The 16,269-nt window shown below is 37.8% G+C and overlaps 2 protein-coding genes across 2 annotated transcripts in view; both read right to left on the bottom strand.

Annotated features, from left to right (window-relative positions):
• LOC103480786 (scavenger receptor cysteine-rich type 1 protein M130-like) overlaps positions 1 to 3,015 on the bottom strand; it is a 33,849-nt gene extending 30,834 nt beyond the window's left edge. Inside the window, 1 exon segment of the mRNA XM_081599981.1 lies at positions 2,806 to 3,015. Coding sequence (XP_081456107.1) covers positions 2,806 to 2,839 — 34 coding nt within the window. The 5' untranslated portion in view covers positions 2,840 to 3,015.
• A 3,019-nt stretch (positions 3,016 to 6,034) lies between these two features.
• On the bottom strand, positions 6,035 to 7,600 carry LOC103480800 (receptor-type tyrosine-protein phosphatase H-like). Its single transcript, XM_081599979.1, has 4 exons — positions 7,570 to 7,600; positions 6,866 to 7,123; positions 6,451 to 6,708; positions 6,035 to 6,321 (listed from the first exon to the last, which is right to left on the bottom strand). Exons 1-4 carry the CDS (start codon positions 7,598 to 7,600, stop codon positions 6,035 to 6,037), a joined length of 834 nt encoding a protein of 277 aa, XP_081456105.1.
• Between the last annotated feature and the right edge of the window lie 8,669 nt (positions 7,601 to 16,269).

The raw sequence follows: 16,269 nt of genomic DNA, 5'->3' as shown, positions 1-16,269 counted from the left end.
CTCAATTTTCCATTGTGCAAAAATAGCAAAAAGAAAATATGAAGTCAGAATAAGTAAACAGACACAAACCAGAGTCCAAACAAATCAGCCTGTAATCCACCAGTGAAAGCTTGAGATAAAATAAAGTATCTAGATATCTTCTAAATCAATGTAGATGCATTTCACAACATAGACAAGCTGATAAGCATCAGAGCTACAAGGCACAGAGCATTTTGATGCTCTGCCTGCATGTTTCTCTTTTGCACTCAGTGAAAGCGGACACTTCTTTCCTCTGCTCCCTCCCTGCCCATTCCTGCCCTGCTTGCTCTGTTTTTGTCCAGTCTTTTTTATATATATTTTTGGAGCTTTTCTTTGCACATCCTCCATATATACTAATTATGGATCTGGCCAACTGATCTCTCAATGCATTTGATAACATTTTCTTGGCGATAAGACTGGGCACAGGAGAGCCTATTCTGGGTTTGATTCCCGGTACGGTGGTACGGTTCGATGCTTCGTGTAGCTGGAAAAATAACAATAAAAGTAATAAAATAAAAAATAAATGCTAGGCTGAGTGACTGCAGCCTAGCATGAAAGCTCCACCATGGGCTGAACCTACATGATGAGTGGTTAATGCACCACCACAAACACACCAGCCAACCGGAAACACATAACCTTTACAGTGTAGACAGACATAGAGACACACGCTGTGCAGCGTGTTGAGATGTAAACGCTGCACATAATTCTTTGTTCACAAAGATAAATCATTCAAAGCGTATCTGAAAGCGTGACTAAGTTATACCTGTGGTTCAGACCTGTGCTTACAATGCATTGGGGAATCTCTCAGTGTTATTTGAATTACCAGTGTTTAATATTTCTATTGATTGTATAAAGAAAAGTATTTCTCCTTCAAAATTGCCTACATTTTGTTGACACAATTTGGATTGAATTGTAAATTTTTTCATTAAAGTCTTTTGTATGTCAGAAATCTTTTAACTTTTAGTAAACACAGGTACTTACTCCAAAGATGTGATTGAATGTGGCTAAAGAATTAGCTCATTTAATGTTCCATCATAAAAAATAAAAATGAAAGATTTGCTAACGATATACAAGGACAAATACAAGTTGGCTAAATGAAAGCACTTAGGAAGGTTGGCACAGAGAAACAGTTTCTGGGAAATGTCATATCAGTCAGGCAAAACAGGTTAGAGCACATCTTTGTTTTCACATCAAGCGCACACCCCTATCATTAAAGCAAAGCAAGAACACGGAGTTGATGTAAAAACAAGTCTGTTTGTTCATCTCCAGACCTACAGAGCCAGTCTTCTGGCACTAAACACTTGAGCGATGTGACTTCTTCAAGTACCCCTGGCAATTATTTTGCAGATCAGCTTCCCTTGGGGACATCATACATTAAAGTCCCATATGATTTCACCTATAAAGTTGTTTTAGAGCAAAACTACTAACAAAATATGCACAAATCTTTTTTTTTAAATGTTTGATTTAAAACAAAAGTAGGTATGCAATTAAAACTAGATATTTACATACAATGTATATATATATATTTTTTTTTCTAAATGCCAAACAATGAGAAAGAAATAGTTTTCTTCAAGCTAATTAACATTACTATGATATTAAAATATTGGAGAAAGCCCAGCGGAGGATGATTTATAACTTAAACGTTTGTAAATCAATGTTAGAGTTATTTGGAGTTAAATTTGTGGATGTATTTTAAACACACTACTTACTTCAGGTGACAATATGGAAAAGTGAAAACAAGTCGGTCAAAACCGAATGAACAAATCTGGTTCATCTAGTAAAATTTCCAGATACCTGAAAGTGGCCAAGTTCATCTTCAAATTAAACAAGAATCTGTAAGTATTATCATAATTTGAATAGTCAGCCATCACAGGTTAGGAGATAAACAAGGTTTGTCTCCTAGAGTAAAACGTGATCTGCAATAAAATGTGGATCTTATCTTAAGAACAAAAACTAAATATCTTAAAAAGATACTGGATGAATCTACTTTCAATTTTCCTCGGTGAAACGAGTCACTTACCAACACTGGATAAAAAAACAAAATGAAGAAGCAAGATTACAATCTTGAAACGCACAGGAACAAATATCTTCACCTTTAGAGATAAGTGAAGTATTTTTCATTATGTTGGCTGTTACATTTGGATAAATAAGGGAGAAGCTTGAAAAATGCAGAACAGTTTAGGTGTTTTACGACAAGAGGGAGTGGTGCACTTCACAAAGTAGCATTGTGAAGTAGTAAGAAATATTACAGCAATAATTCAAAACAAGACACTGTTTTGTCTTGTCTTATGGTAAGCCCATAAAATGGGTTTACCAGAGTCGTGTTGTTGAAAGAGCAACTGTTAAATATTGGTATGGAAATAGATGCAAACTTCTGAATATAATCAGAATTAAAAAATTGAAGAACAATATTGGTAATTCTAATGGATTAAAAAGTTTAGGATATGTTGAGTCAGATTTAGGGTCAAACAGTGAGAAAAAAAAGCCCAGTTGATTGTTTTTGTTCATGTCTGGTTTTGGCTGAGTTAAAACTCGGTAGATATCTCGTCCGTTAAAGCTGAAAGTGAAAGTGCTAATGACATGTCCAGAGTTTACCTGAACATTTTCAACATACAACTTAGTTTATTAGATTATTAGAAGCCAGAATAAAATGTGCATGCTCATTTTCAACACAGAATTTGATTTAAACCTTTTTCTTACTTTGCCTCTGTCTCAATTTCCCACTGTGCAAAAACGTCTTAAAGAATAAAGACTTTAAGAAGTTAGAATAAGAAAACAGACACTAACCTATGATCCCAAACAGGATCAGCCTGTGAGCCATCAGTGAAAGCTTGAGATAAATTCAAGTATCCAGATCTTCTAAATCCAAACTCTATGAATGTATTTCACAAATTATACAAACGAATAACCTATAAGCTGCAAGGCACACATTAACAATGTCTTGAGATGCTCTGCATGTTTAAAGGTACAACAGGTGGGTGTGGTTTTCATGGAAGAGACATTCAATTAGTTACCATCATCTGACAGTACAGGAATGTGGATGAGCATAGTTTTAAAATGAAAGTTCTCACGCAACAAAGCAGAGAACTGTCATTTGATGCACCAGTAACTAAGACAACCAGAATTCATAGGGATTAACTTTACATTAGGGTGTTTTATCAAAAGTCTGTTGCCAACATTATAATTTGTGAGACTTAAAGGTCATGTAAGCAGAAAGTCAGCAGCATCATACTCTGATTGTGTGTTTTTTTTCTCTGAAGATGTCAGAAGACTTCCAGTAAGAGTAGAAATCCAGTCATCCGTAGAAATATTCAGATTATGCAGCAGTTTCCCAGGCGAATGAGACACAAACATGAAACAATGAGCAAAATTGTCAGAATGCTCAAGTTTATGGTGTCGGAACAATTTTATCATCTTGAAGGTAACCAAAATAAATTAGGTGACTATAAACTGTAGGAGAAAGCGAGAAAATGGCAGACATACTTTATATCATGTGAGAAAAAGTGTAAATATTGGTGTTAAATCTAGATTACAGTCTGGAGTGGCGACAACATTATCACTGGACTCATCTGTCTGTACAAAGCCAGAGTGGCAGCTTTCAGCATGTTGGAGCATAAATATGTTTTTGGTATCTGGTTTTAAAACGATAAAGCTCTGAAATGTTAAAGAAAAATGGCACAATTACAGTTGGTGAAACAGAAAACAGACACATCAACAAACAAAAAAACATTTTTAAATCAAGCTTTAAATCATCATTGGTTGGGTGAATAAACAAGCTGATAATCAGAGTCAAATCTGTACAGATTATCTCAGCATAGATCTGAGTTTTGCCAGCATTTCCTTGTTTTTCACATTGAACTTCCTGACAAACTACATTCTTCATGTAAACAAACAAAACTTTTTTCTCTGACTTGAATAACAATCGACACTTTATAAAAAGTATAGGTTTGTTATGTGAAGGTAAAATAAAAGTATTTTATAGAGGAGGTGGATATTTGTACCACATGTGAAAACTATCTGCATAGATGCACATGCTTGATCCAAGAGGCAGAAAATCAATCATTGATATTTAATTTATCAGTAGCTCTAATAAAAATCTCAGGCATAGACAGAGATGGAATGAGGCAGATCTTCATGACAGGATCTGAAACTAAGCCACATATTTTTCAAATTTTTTGGTTTATGACTAATTGTTGTAATTTTGTTTTCACAACATTCATTGTAAAAACATTTACAGATTCTCTATTTTCGGGCTGTTGTGAACAATTTTATAGATGTGAAGTGCACTATAAAAATTGTTGTTGAAAGAGCAACTCAAATATTGGTATGGAAATACCAATATTTCCATATTGAGAGACGAAAAATGCAGCAGGAAATAAATTACTAACAGAAGTAGTTTTGTTGTATTGTATTCACAAACGTTTGCTTTCAGGTTTTAGTTTAATAAACTAATTGTAGCAGTTCACAGAATTGCTCATTGGGAAAATCTTTTTAACTTCACTCAGTTTGCATCAAAGCTTTATTTTTATGGCAATTTTACATTTTCAAAGAGCAAAGCTGTATTTGTCACACAGTAGAAATTTGTTTTTACTTTTTAAGTGTGGTTTTTATTGAGTGTTTTCGCTGCATGTTTTGTTTTTTTATTCACTGTGGACTCCGAGAACTAATAGCTGATGCCAGTCACCGGCGTGCCCATAGGCCGCGTACCTGGAACCTGCAAGACGCTGGCAGTGTGTTTTAAAAGGCAGAGGACTTCACGTTGGGGAAGGAGAAAAAGAGGAACCCAGGAAAGTTCGTGACGGAGGACTGCGACCCCGAACGAGCCAGTGGTTGGCAGCAGAGGATACAATCAGTGGGAACGACGTGTCGGACCGTCAGTGGGCAGAGGGGGAACTCTGCCCTGGTCAGTAAGTAACGTTTCCACTGATTATCTGCAGGGACCCTTGCTGGGACAGATAAAACATCCGCTGCTCAGCGATCGCTCTCCTGGCCAGGTGTTTTTGTCCCAACAGGACGCCAGCGGGGCGGCGCTTTACGTGGAGCAACTGGAGTGGGCTGGAGTGACCACAGGAGGCGGTGGCGCTGGGGCTGCGACTACAGACTGGACGGAGCGCAGGATTTGCCGGACTTTGTGGATGTTGACCCTCTTGGACAATTTTAGTTTGCTCTGATTGGAACATTTTAATACTTTTATTGTACTTTTTCACCAAAAAGAAAACGGAGCATTTTATTCCGTTGGGGAATAAAAGAAAAAGCTAACTAATTGACTTGTCCTCCCTTGGTGCTGTGTTACTGTCTCCCTCCTTGTTGTCTGAGAACCCGTGGTTACCAGCTGACGTTAAGCTGGGCCCTTACATATTATCCTGCTAAACCACAAGTGTGGACTGTGGGACTTTGCTACGGTACATCCAGTTAATTCATATGCTCAAGTATTTATTTTTTTATTTCCTGTATTTAAGTAGATGAAACCACATTGAGGTCTAGATCTAATTTTTAAAAGAGACCTGGGCAGAAACCTGCAACACACAACAACTTGGTCACACAAAAATAAAACAAACATATGCACAAGTTTAAAACAAATTACAAACCCGTTTAAAGACAGTGGCACTGGTTGAATCACGTTTCATGTTTTTAAGAACTTCTTGAAAAATGTCCAATGAAATAAGATCCAACCTCTTGAGATCAGACTGGAGCTGATTCCCTATTAGCCATCAAACTGATTGCTTGAAATACAGGAGGAATTCATCAGTAGGCTGATAACTTTGGTCCACCCAATGGTTTTTGATGCTTATTTAAAGATGCATGGTCTTCAATCTAACATCTATTCTGCAGCCATGGTAACAGGTCAATTTTCATAATCATCTAAACCAATTTTTGTTGTATTAGTACTTGTTCAATTGAGGAAAGCTCCATCCTATATCCATTTTAGTCATTCTGCATCCCATTCACAGTCTTCAATCAATTTTATACATGTTCAAGACCATTTGTAGATCTTTACAGAAATTATTCATTAAAATCACTTAGGGATTATCTTAAAATCCTTACCAGTAACAGCTTCAAATTGTACTCCACTGCTTCTGACGTTCTCAAACACAGAGAAGAGAGTGAATGTGTATCTGGTTCCAGCAGTGAGAGATGAAACTGTGTGGTTCACTGGTCCGTCTCCATCTGGTGCTCTGATGAATGTCTCTGATCCGTTAAACTGGAGAACAAAGCTGGTGCTGTTGTTGATTTTATTCCACTGCAGAGTGATGCTGCTCTCATCTTGATCTGATTTTCTGAAGCCTTCAACATTTGTAGGAGCTGAAACAAAAACATAAATATTTAACTCAAGTAAATTCCATAAAATGATTGGTAAACTGAAATGCTCTTAGTGTAAAAAAGGAGATGTAGAACAAACATTGTTTAATGTTAAGGTCACAGTTATCTTACCAGTAGCAATGGTGATGTTTACAGCACTGCTTCTAACATTCATAAACACACGGTACAGTATGAATGTATATCTGGTTCCAGCAGTGAGAGATGTGACTGTATGTGTCACTGGTCCGTCTCCATCTGGTGAACTGATGTTTGTCTCTGTGCCGTTAAACTGGAGAACAAAGCTGGTGCTGTTGTCTCCTTTATTCCACTGCAGAGTGATGCTGCTCTCATTTTGTTCTGATGCTCTGAAACCCTCTGCATTTTCAGGAGCTGAGAACAAAATGAGATTTAGAAGTGATTCAACATTGAGTCAGTGACTGTGTCCAACTCCAAGTTCAAGGTGAAACATTCAGATCCTCGTTCACAGCTTACAAACATCACTAATGTAAAGTTTCCTTTGAAACTTTGATGAAAATAAATCTCTCACCAGTCACTGCAGCAATGCTGACTCCACTGCTTCTGATGCTCTCAAACACAGAGAAGAGAGTGAATGTGTATCTGGTTCCAGCAGTGAGAGATGAAACTGTGTGGTTCACTGGTCCATCTCCATCTGGTGCTCTGATGTTTGTCTCTGATCCAATAAATTGGAGAACAAAGCTGGTGTTGTTGTTGATTTTATTCCACTGCAGAGTGATGCTGCTCTCATCTTGACTTGATGCTCTCAAGCCATCAACATTTGTAGGAACTGAGACAAAAACAAAAATATTTAACTCATGTGAATTCCATAAATTTCTTCCAAAGCTAAAGGCTTATTTTTACATGAAATTCTTGAAATATAAAAAAGGAGTCATTTAGTCGTGGGACTAAGATAAAAACAACAGAAACAGTAACAGGCATATTAAACAGGTATGTCTCCAAAAACATTTAATGTTTTTTTTAGAGTAAAATCAGGGTTTTGGTCATTCCTTTAATTTTTAAAAGAAGAACTTTCAGAAAGTTTACTTGTCCTGTGTTGCATAATATAATTCTACCACACATTATTTTTCCAGATGTAAACTTATGGATTATTTACAAGATCTTAAGCAACATAAATGAGATACATTACTCTGTTGGTAGCAGACGAATGGCAAATTGAGGCTGCAACTTTCATCTGATCATCTTCCAGAGTCACCAAATGATCCAGCAACACACTGATCATAAAGTAGATCGTTGGGCTCGCCATTTGCCCAGTATCGAAACAGAGAGGTGCTGCCATCAGACCACAGCTTTTCCCGATACAGTCCAATCCAAACAGTGTTTAAGCCTATTAGGGTTCGGATGATTTCATTCTCTCTCCAATTTCGTACACTGGCAAAGAAAAACAATGTTAATATACATAACAATATAGATTCTCTCCAAAAAATTCAACAGTGATCAAGGGCGAACAGAATCAACCCTCCTCCACTCAAAAAGCTGCCACCCTAAATGGATTAACTAAAGCAAAAGTTGCAGAGACATAAAGCTGCAGTATGTAACTTTTATATATATATATATATTTTTACATCTTTGTTGAAGCTGCCACTAGATCATGTTAATACAAGACAGATGATCTGTGGGGAAAAGTCTAGCTCCTCTGCCTTCTCAGTGCTAATTATGAACAGCCAGTTGGGGTTTTAGTGCTTTCAAACATGCATCGCCCCACCGTTGCTCTCTGCCACGTTACAGCTTCTTCAGCCAGATCCCGATACTCTCACTTCTGCCCTTGTATCCTTTAAATGTGCATTCAAGGGTATCGAGTGTGAAGTTTGTCCTAGTTCTCCACATCCAGCCTTCACCTGACCCTGGTGGATCTTAAAGTGGCTTTTCAGCCAAGTACGCATCCAGGCGAGTATCAGCAAAGCTTATTGCCCACAATTCATCACTGCATGTGACGTTTTGAGTTAAAAGGCGAACTTACAGCATGTTTTTTTGTCTTTATTGAAAATTGTTGCTTTTGACTGGGAACGGTGCATTTCTTCACACTGTGGTGGAAGCAGGAAGAATGTGGAGGACCTTGATCTTTTTATGTATTATCTGTCTCATATTATATAGACACAACATGGTGACAGTTTCAGCAAATACATAAAAAAATATTTCTTATAAAAGTTACTATCCCGGTAATTGGCTTCCTGTGCTATTCAGCTTAATTCAGGTCTCACTTGTGGCACAGACTGGGCTTTCTCCAATTGACTTGGATTCCCTGTGGCAGAATTTCTTCTGGGCTAAATAAATAGAAGTTGTTCTGAATGATGATGTTGATTTTCGGTGCTGTTTTAATATTGTAGTCCACCTGTAGTTTTAGCAATAGAAGCTGATGTAGTAAACAAAACTGTTCAGTCCATGTTGGTCACACTTCCAACTATTAAACTATCTTTAACAGCCGTCTCGTTAGGGTCGGCACGTCTCTCTTCATAGTGAATGATGGTTGTTTCACACTTTAGGGAATTTCTTTTAAGTTTCATAGTATTGAACTGGCACACCACATACATCACGTACAAACATTAGTGACGTGGTAAAGTGTAAAACCTCAACAGAGTCCACGCATCAATGGAGCAACCATTTCTCAGTAACAGAGATTGTCCAGACCCTCTGTAAGAAACAAAGCGTAGAATTCAGGGCTGCATTTTTACTGGACTAAAAAGTTAAGATACTGCAGCTTTAATTTTTATAAGATGTAAGGATTTTGAATCCTTAGTTTTCTCATTCACGTAAAAGAAGCAGTCACTTAAAACGTCTCATCAGACGATGTGTTCATTGAATTAAAAAGAGATTAGTTTATTAAATAGAAATCTGTAGAAAATGCAGGTAGAAGATAATATTTGTAGGAATGACTGATACACGCAAAGAGAAAACAAAGTACGATTTAAGATACCAGAGTTACCAGAAATACAGGAATACAGCTTGCATAACTCAGCAACAGGAGCAACAGGAAGTAAATGGAAAATGGTTAACAGAAAGAAACAATGGATTGTGCTTCGTGCCAAAACGAACCCGGACCAAGTGTTTACAAAGAGAAAGAATAATACCTCAACTTGAAGTACAAAACAAAAACCCAGAGGAAAATGTCTGTAATTCATGGACCAGAACTATAATTCATCTTTATATAGTGTGTTGGCATCAATGCAGTATTTGCTTGCAGTCTTATTACCTGGCCAGGTCAACATAATTCTCATAGTAGAAAGTCTGAGCTTCTGTCCAGGTTAATGTGTTATTATTCAAAATATAGGATGGTGATCCACCTACTGTACCTGTAAATATATAGATAAGATGTAAGAAATAAAATAATAAACTTTAATTGATGTATTATATTTCATCTATCTACCTATCTATCTACTTACACAAACTTCCTTGTTATTGTGCACTGAATGTCATCCCATAGGCCCAGAAAACCATAAAACTGAACACAATACTGTTGTCCAGAATGGTCATGAAGCCCAGTTCCTAAATGAATATTCTCCAGGACCATAGAAGCTGCTGTCATCTAGGGACCATTTCCAGCTTTTTGTTGTCTCATATAGAGACATATCCATGCCTTGCCTAAAACAACAAAAAGAGCAGAAAAACCCCAGAAATTTTATATTAAAACTCCATTGAAACATGTTTATAGTCACATATGACAGTTTCACTAATAATGAAAAAAAAAATGCTTTTTTTTTTTAATGATTGTATTGTCTACCTTTATTCAAGTTAAAAACCCACCTGTATAACTGGAGGTGAACAGCTTCACTAGAGGACAACAGTCTTTAAAGTCATTATGTGATTTAACTAATTGCCACAGGGACTGTAACGCAATCAAAATATGTGAACAGAAAACCAACACAATGTACTCAAAAATGTATAATTTAAACTAAAAACAATGTTAATATACAATGAAATTAAACACAACATACAAGGAAAAATAGTCTGTGTTTCCTTTGCAGCCGTGTTTTTTTTTCTCCTGTTTTTAAAACCATAGAAAAATAAATTTTCATAAATAAAATCCACAGAACTGCACAAGCTAAACTAAAAATAATCAGGTTTTAATAACAATTCCAGAAATGATGGATGTCGACAAAGACTGTACGGGAGATTATTACACTATATAATATGAATTGCTTTTTTGGAATGGTAAGTCAATTTACATACAGCAAAAACACTCCAAGATGGCATTATTTGCAGATAATTAGATAATTAATTCGTTTTCAAAAAAATCTTTTAGACCAATTACCGTATTTTTTGCACTATGAGCGCACCATACTATAAACTGTACCTTCAAATTTTTTGAACCCCCCCTCCCTGGAAACTTACATATATAAGCCACACTGGGCTACAGGACGCTGGTATCTCTGCCGCTCTCGGTTTCCCATAAGGACCCAGCAGAGGGCAGCAGAGGGCTGCGTCCTAATAACTGCTGAATATATTAAGGACGACTCCGGTTTCCTCCCACAGTCCAAAAACATGACTGTCAGGTTAATTGGCCTCTCCAAATTGCCCCTAAGTGTGAGTGTGTGTGTGCATGGTTGTGTGTCCTGTGTGTCTCTGTGTTGCCCTGCGACAGACTGGCGACCTGTCCAGGGTGTACCCCGCCTCTCGCCCGAAACGTTGGCTGGAGATGGGCACCAGCAACCCTCCCGACCCCACTGAGGGAAAAAGGGTGCAAGAAAATGGATGGATGGATGGATATTAAGGACGCAGTTCTCCGTCTCCAAATCCGGTTTTGTTCACACCGAATTTACGTGCAGCGGCTTTATTTCCCTCCTGTACTGCCAGATCGATACTCCTCAACTTAGAAGCTGCATCATATGAGTTTGAAAACATTTCTCTTTCGTGCCTGCTGATAGCATTTGCTTGTTCTAAATGAAAATTAGGCATTCTTCTTTGATTTCCAATTTTGACTTCCAATGATTCACTTCCTGCTAAAGAGCCCCCTGGTGCTTGAAGAAAAATCCACAGAAAAGCCGCATGTTCAAAGTGTAGGAAAAAAGTAGCATCTTATAGTCCGGAAAATACGGTAGGTGAAATTGGATCATTTCCACGACACACCTGACAATCACTCATGGTACACTAGTGTGCCGTGGAACAGTGGTTGAAAAACACTGTTTTAGGGAATGAATCGAGTTAGATTTCTAGTGTTGGTGTTGCATGTTAAAAATACAGTGTTATTTAAACATTTGTTTAGTCAAATTCTGTGGCGGAACAAGTCAGCATTGGGCCGGGGGGCGGGGCTAATGACCGGGTTCCTGTATGTGTACAGCGGGTGTACTGTACTCTTTTATGTACCTACCTTGTGAGGGGAGGGGAGGCATGGGAGAGCACGGACGGACAGACAGAAGGAAAGTATTGGTTAGTGTGTTTTACCCAGAAAATATTGGTAAAACCATGACTGGACAAGCCTACTATATAATTTACTGGGGGCCATCTCTTTGTTAATCTACATCAGTGCTTCTGATTCTCAATTCCATTCCTCAGGCCCCCTGTCCTGCATGTTTAGGTGTTTCCCTTCTACCACACACCTGGATGTGGTAGAAGGGACTCTGTGGGTGATTAACAGGCTCCTGCAGTACTTGATGGTCATGCAATCATTTGAATCAGTTGTTGTGGAATAGAGTCGCATCTAAAACATGCAGAGCAGGGGGGCGCTGAGGACTGGAATTGAGAAGCACCGATCTACATACACCTTGCTTTTACTTTACCTGGCAGAGTGGACAGTCTTTATTATGATGATCATTTAAATGCATATTGTATCAATAAGAAAATTTGTTTTATGTTCTTCCAATTAAGGACTTGGTTTATTACAGTCCCTGTGGCAAGCAGTTTTCTGCATGGTCAGCACTGAAGGTCATATTGTCTTTTAGAGGGTCCAGCCAACATCCCAGACAGGACAATGTTTTCTATCTTCTACATATTAAACCTCCAATATCAACATGAGGCAGCCAAGACTCTGGAGTTCATTCAACAGTAAAACCATTCCTATATTTTTTTTTACAATGAGCAAAATACAATGACATGGTTTTAAAGTTTTAAAGGAAGTTATGATTAACATTTGACAAAGTTGGTGATGTTTTCTCTTTACATAATTAAAAACGGCTTTATAAATTGTACCTGCTGTCTTCAAAATGCAGTGGTGGGAAGTAACGAAGTACAAGTACTTCGTTACTGTACTTAAGTACAATTTTCGTGTATCTGTACTTTACTTAAGTAGATTTAATAAAGGGTACTTTCTACTTTTACTCCACTACATTTTACAGTAAGTATCTATACTTTCTACTTCACTACATTTCTACAAAAGTGTCGCGTTACTCGTTACATTCCAGTCGCGTTGCTCTTTTTTCCTGTTAAAATGTGAAGTTCAGGGACTTAAGGTGGCGCCGTAAAATCCAAGCAATAACGTCACTTAGTGTCTGTTGTCACCCATCGGATCCACCTTTACTCGCACGCGGAGCTCCAAGACATGCGCAGTGGTTTCCTCTGAGCGTCAGTAATATAATAGCGCTGCATAAATCATAAGATATGGCGACATGTAAAATCAGCAGCGCTTCGCTTTCACAGATGGTGGGGACTTCGTCCAATTTTTAACGTCACTTGGAAAGAAAGCTTAAAGAAAGGTAAGCTCCGTGGACGTGATGCTAGCAAAGTTAGCTGTATTTACTGAAACACATGTTGCATCTGCGATGAAAAAAAGTTGTCACTCATGCGCTGAATTACTGTGTGGAGGTGTTGACTGAGGTGTCGCAAATATGGGACAATGCTGTGACCAAAGTGCAATATAGTAATATGAAATTCATGGACGATCCGATTCTTCTGGACGGATCTTGACCTATAGTGCAGAAGCCTCACTGAAAGCCGTTCTTTGTTCTTGTAATGCTCTGCGTACACTGCAGTAGCTATTTTATTTCATTAAAATATCTTTATATTTAATTGGCGAATGAGCATGCTCATTGCTCTTTGTTTTCGTCACCTGTCATGATGGCAGACGTTGCAGCAGGAAGGAGGATGTGAACAGTCACGGTGCTCCTCCTGCTTGGTTACTTGTTGCTTATTGGGCCTTGGACAGTGTTCATAGTTGAATGTTGTTAATTGCTATGTTTAATGGTGCAATTTCTGACATTGGCAATATGGGCAACCGCCCAGGGCGTTATTTTTTTAGGGATGGCAGGAGACCTCTGTGTATTGTGGCACAGAGATGAAAGCAAAACAGAATGAAGAAGAGTTTGAATTGTCACTGGTTAAATTTATTTCAGCTCTAAGTATTTAATATCTAGGTGTTTTTATGGGAAAGTAAATCTTTCAGATCAATTTGAGAAGCAATTTTGATAGGTGCACTTAATTTTATTGTCATGTAGCATGGGGTACTGGTTTTGATTTGGTCTTGGGTTCGGTGGTCTAGACTACAACTCTGCTATGAGGCCCCTTGGTTTCATTTCCTCCTCTGCCAGTTGGATTTCTTTCAAAATAAATGTGTGGCAAAAAAGTGAAGTTCATGCTATGTTAGGACAAGAGATGTTTCCATCCCTGAAATTATGATGCATAGTATCACATATCTAAGTCTAAACTATGTTACAGAGTAAACCCAATAAAAACATGCTTTATCTGTGGCATTGTTCATTAAAATGGCACATTACTGATGTATTAAAATTAAATACGATTGGTACACTTAATGATATTAGTGATTAGGCAATGCATTCAAGTATTTTTAAAAGCCAGTACTTTTTTTACTTTTACTTAAGTAGAATGTTAATGTGGTACTTTGACTTTTACTTAAGTACATTTTTGTCTGTGTATTTGTACTTTTACTTAAGTAAATTTTTTGAGTACTTTCTCCACCACTGTCAGAATGCCACACTATTTATATTCTCAGGATTTTCCCATTTTTGATTGTTTTTTTTAGTCGCTTCACTGGGATTAACACAGAAAGAGACACAAATGCCAGTCATGGGAAGATGGTATCCAAAAGACAGGAAAAGAAGCAGACAGTGAATGTGCAGGTTTCCACCCTCATCAAAAACCTGATGGATTTTGAGTGGCATCTCATTCAGGCTAGGTATTACTATTCTATTGGAAATCTAAGACTGTACTTTAAAAAATAGCATTACAGTTTTCTTTGCAGTAGCTTACTCATAAAGTGAATGCAGTAGTAAAACTAAATTTACAGTAAAAATACTGGAACTTACAGACGCCAGTATTTGAAAGTATATTTACTTTCACTGCTGTTTTTTACGGTGGTCGACAGGTACAAACACCCAGCAAACCCAAGAAAAATAAATGCAACAAAGAAGAGATGCAAAGAGCTGGCTGTTAATTCAGCGGCAACAGACATCTCCGTAAACATCGGAGCAATATTGCAATTAGGTGATGTGCTGATGAACCGAGCAAAAATGTGAGATTTATATACATTCTCACCTACAAACATTATTTAAATCATGTTGTATCACGGTTGCTAAGCAACATAATGCCGAGGTTGAGGCTAGGCAGCTAGCTGAAGACTACAGCTTCTCTCTGCAATGCTCTCAGTCTTCGAATAACCTCTCTTCCATAGACCGGGTTTTCTCAAGCCCATGAAAGAATAAGCTTGAAAGGATGCAGACCCTGAATTCGGACACGAAGCTCTAGTGGTCTGGAAAATTTCCGTTTTTAATTTTTAAATTTTTTTGCATCTCTTTTTTGTGGTTGTGGTCTTATTTGTTTGCGTCTTTTCTTTGGTGTTTGTTTTTCTCGTGTTTGCTGCGCATTTGCAGCTGTCGGCCACCGTAGTATGTTAACGATTCTGTTTTAGTTCTGCTGGGGTCCATATGGTTATGTGTATTTGTTGTAAGTTGCATTTTGATCCTTATTGTTATGTGTAGTGTAATGGGCTGACTCTACTGACTTCCACTCATATGTGATGGATCTGTCATGTGGGCGGGGGACCAGGGGAGCGGGAGGACCAGGACCGATGCTGATCTAGCAGAACACCGGACGAGGGGAGAGTTCTGTGTGTGTTAGCAGTGAAGCTATTCAGTTGAGTGTAACGGTTTGTTGGAAGCGTGAGCTGTAGCTTCAGGAATGGAAGCTCACTGTTATTTCTAATAAACCCTCTTGGCGGTACTACATATGCGGTGTGTTGGCGTCATTACAGTATTTACCGACAGTAAACCACTTTAAAAGGTAATTACAGGATTTGAAAAGGTAAATTTCCAGTAAAATAATGGTATCTACAGACACCAGTTTTTTGGGGGTTTTTTACTGTTTTTCTGAAAGAATGGTAAAAAAAAAAAAAAAACGGTAAATTACCATTCTGTCAAAAAACGGTAAACTACTGGCAGCTATAGATACGCCAGAAGTTTACAGATCTTTCACAGTATCTTTACCGTACTTGCATTGACGGAAATCTACTGTCAGGATTAATTACGGTACAACTATTGTGTATTAACTGTAAAATACTGGCGTCTATAGCTGCCAGTATTTGACTGTAAATTTACAGGATTATTTCTCAGAGCGTACGATTGGAGACCTGTTGCCTGTTCTAAGGTATAAAGTTACTAAAGTTACTGTCAAAGGACAGTAACTATTGGTTTGGTTTAATGGGGCAGATTTCTGCATTCACACAGCAGCTGAATGTGACCTATTTTATTTTGGCAGAGCTGTAGAGGAGTTCCTTCAATTGGGATGAAACAATTTAGCTCAATTCATCACATCACATCAGACTGGACCCAAATGCAATATATGAAGAAATGTACCTACTGGAATTCAGCATGCATTGTTTGATATAAAATGTTACCAACCAAAGTGTATAAAACATTATCAAATGGAATAGAGTACAGGAACATTTGAGTTTGGGGACACAACAAGAGAAGTTTAGAATAACAGAGCTAACATCCTGTGGGATTTCCAGATCAAGATCTATATATCTCTATC

This window comes from Poecilia reticulata, chromosome 18 (assembly GCF_904066995.2).
Source record: "Poecilia reticulata chromosome 18, P_reticulata-male-v2, whole genome shotgun sequence".
Classification (NCBI taxonomy): Eukaryota; Metazoa; Chordata; class Actinopteri; order Cyprinodontiformes; family Poeciliidae; genus Poecilia; species Poecilia reticulata.
This window is presented reverse-complemented; position numbering and strand designations above follow the sequence as displayed.

Excerpts from the sequence above, each read along its gene's own strand:
- LOC103480800 (XM_081599979.1), bottom strand. The coding sequence starts at position 7,600 with ATGGCGAGCCCAACGATCTACTTTATGATCA. Across the intron at positions 6,709-6,865 it reads CAGCATTGCTGCAGTGACTG|CTCCTGAAAATGCAGAGGGT; the intron begins GTGAGAGATTTA and ends TTTTGTTCTCAG. Across the intron at positions 6,322-6,450 it reads AAACATCACCATTGCTACTG|CTCCTACAAATGTTGAAGGC; the intron begins GTAAGATAACTG and ends TTTTTGTTTCAG.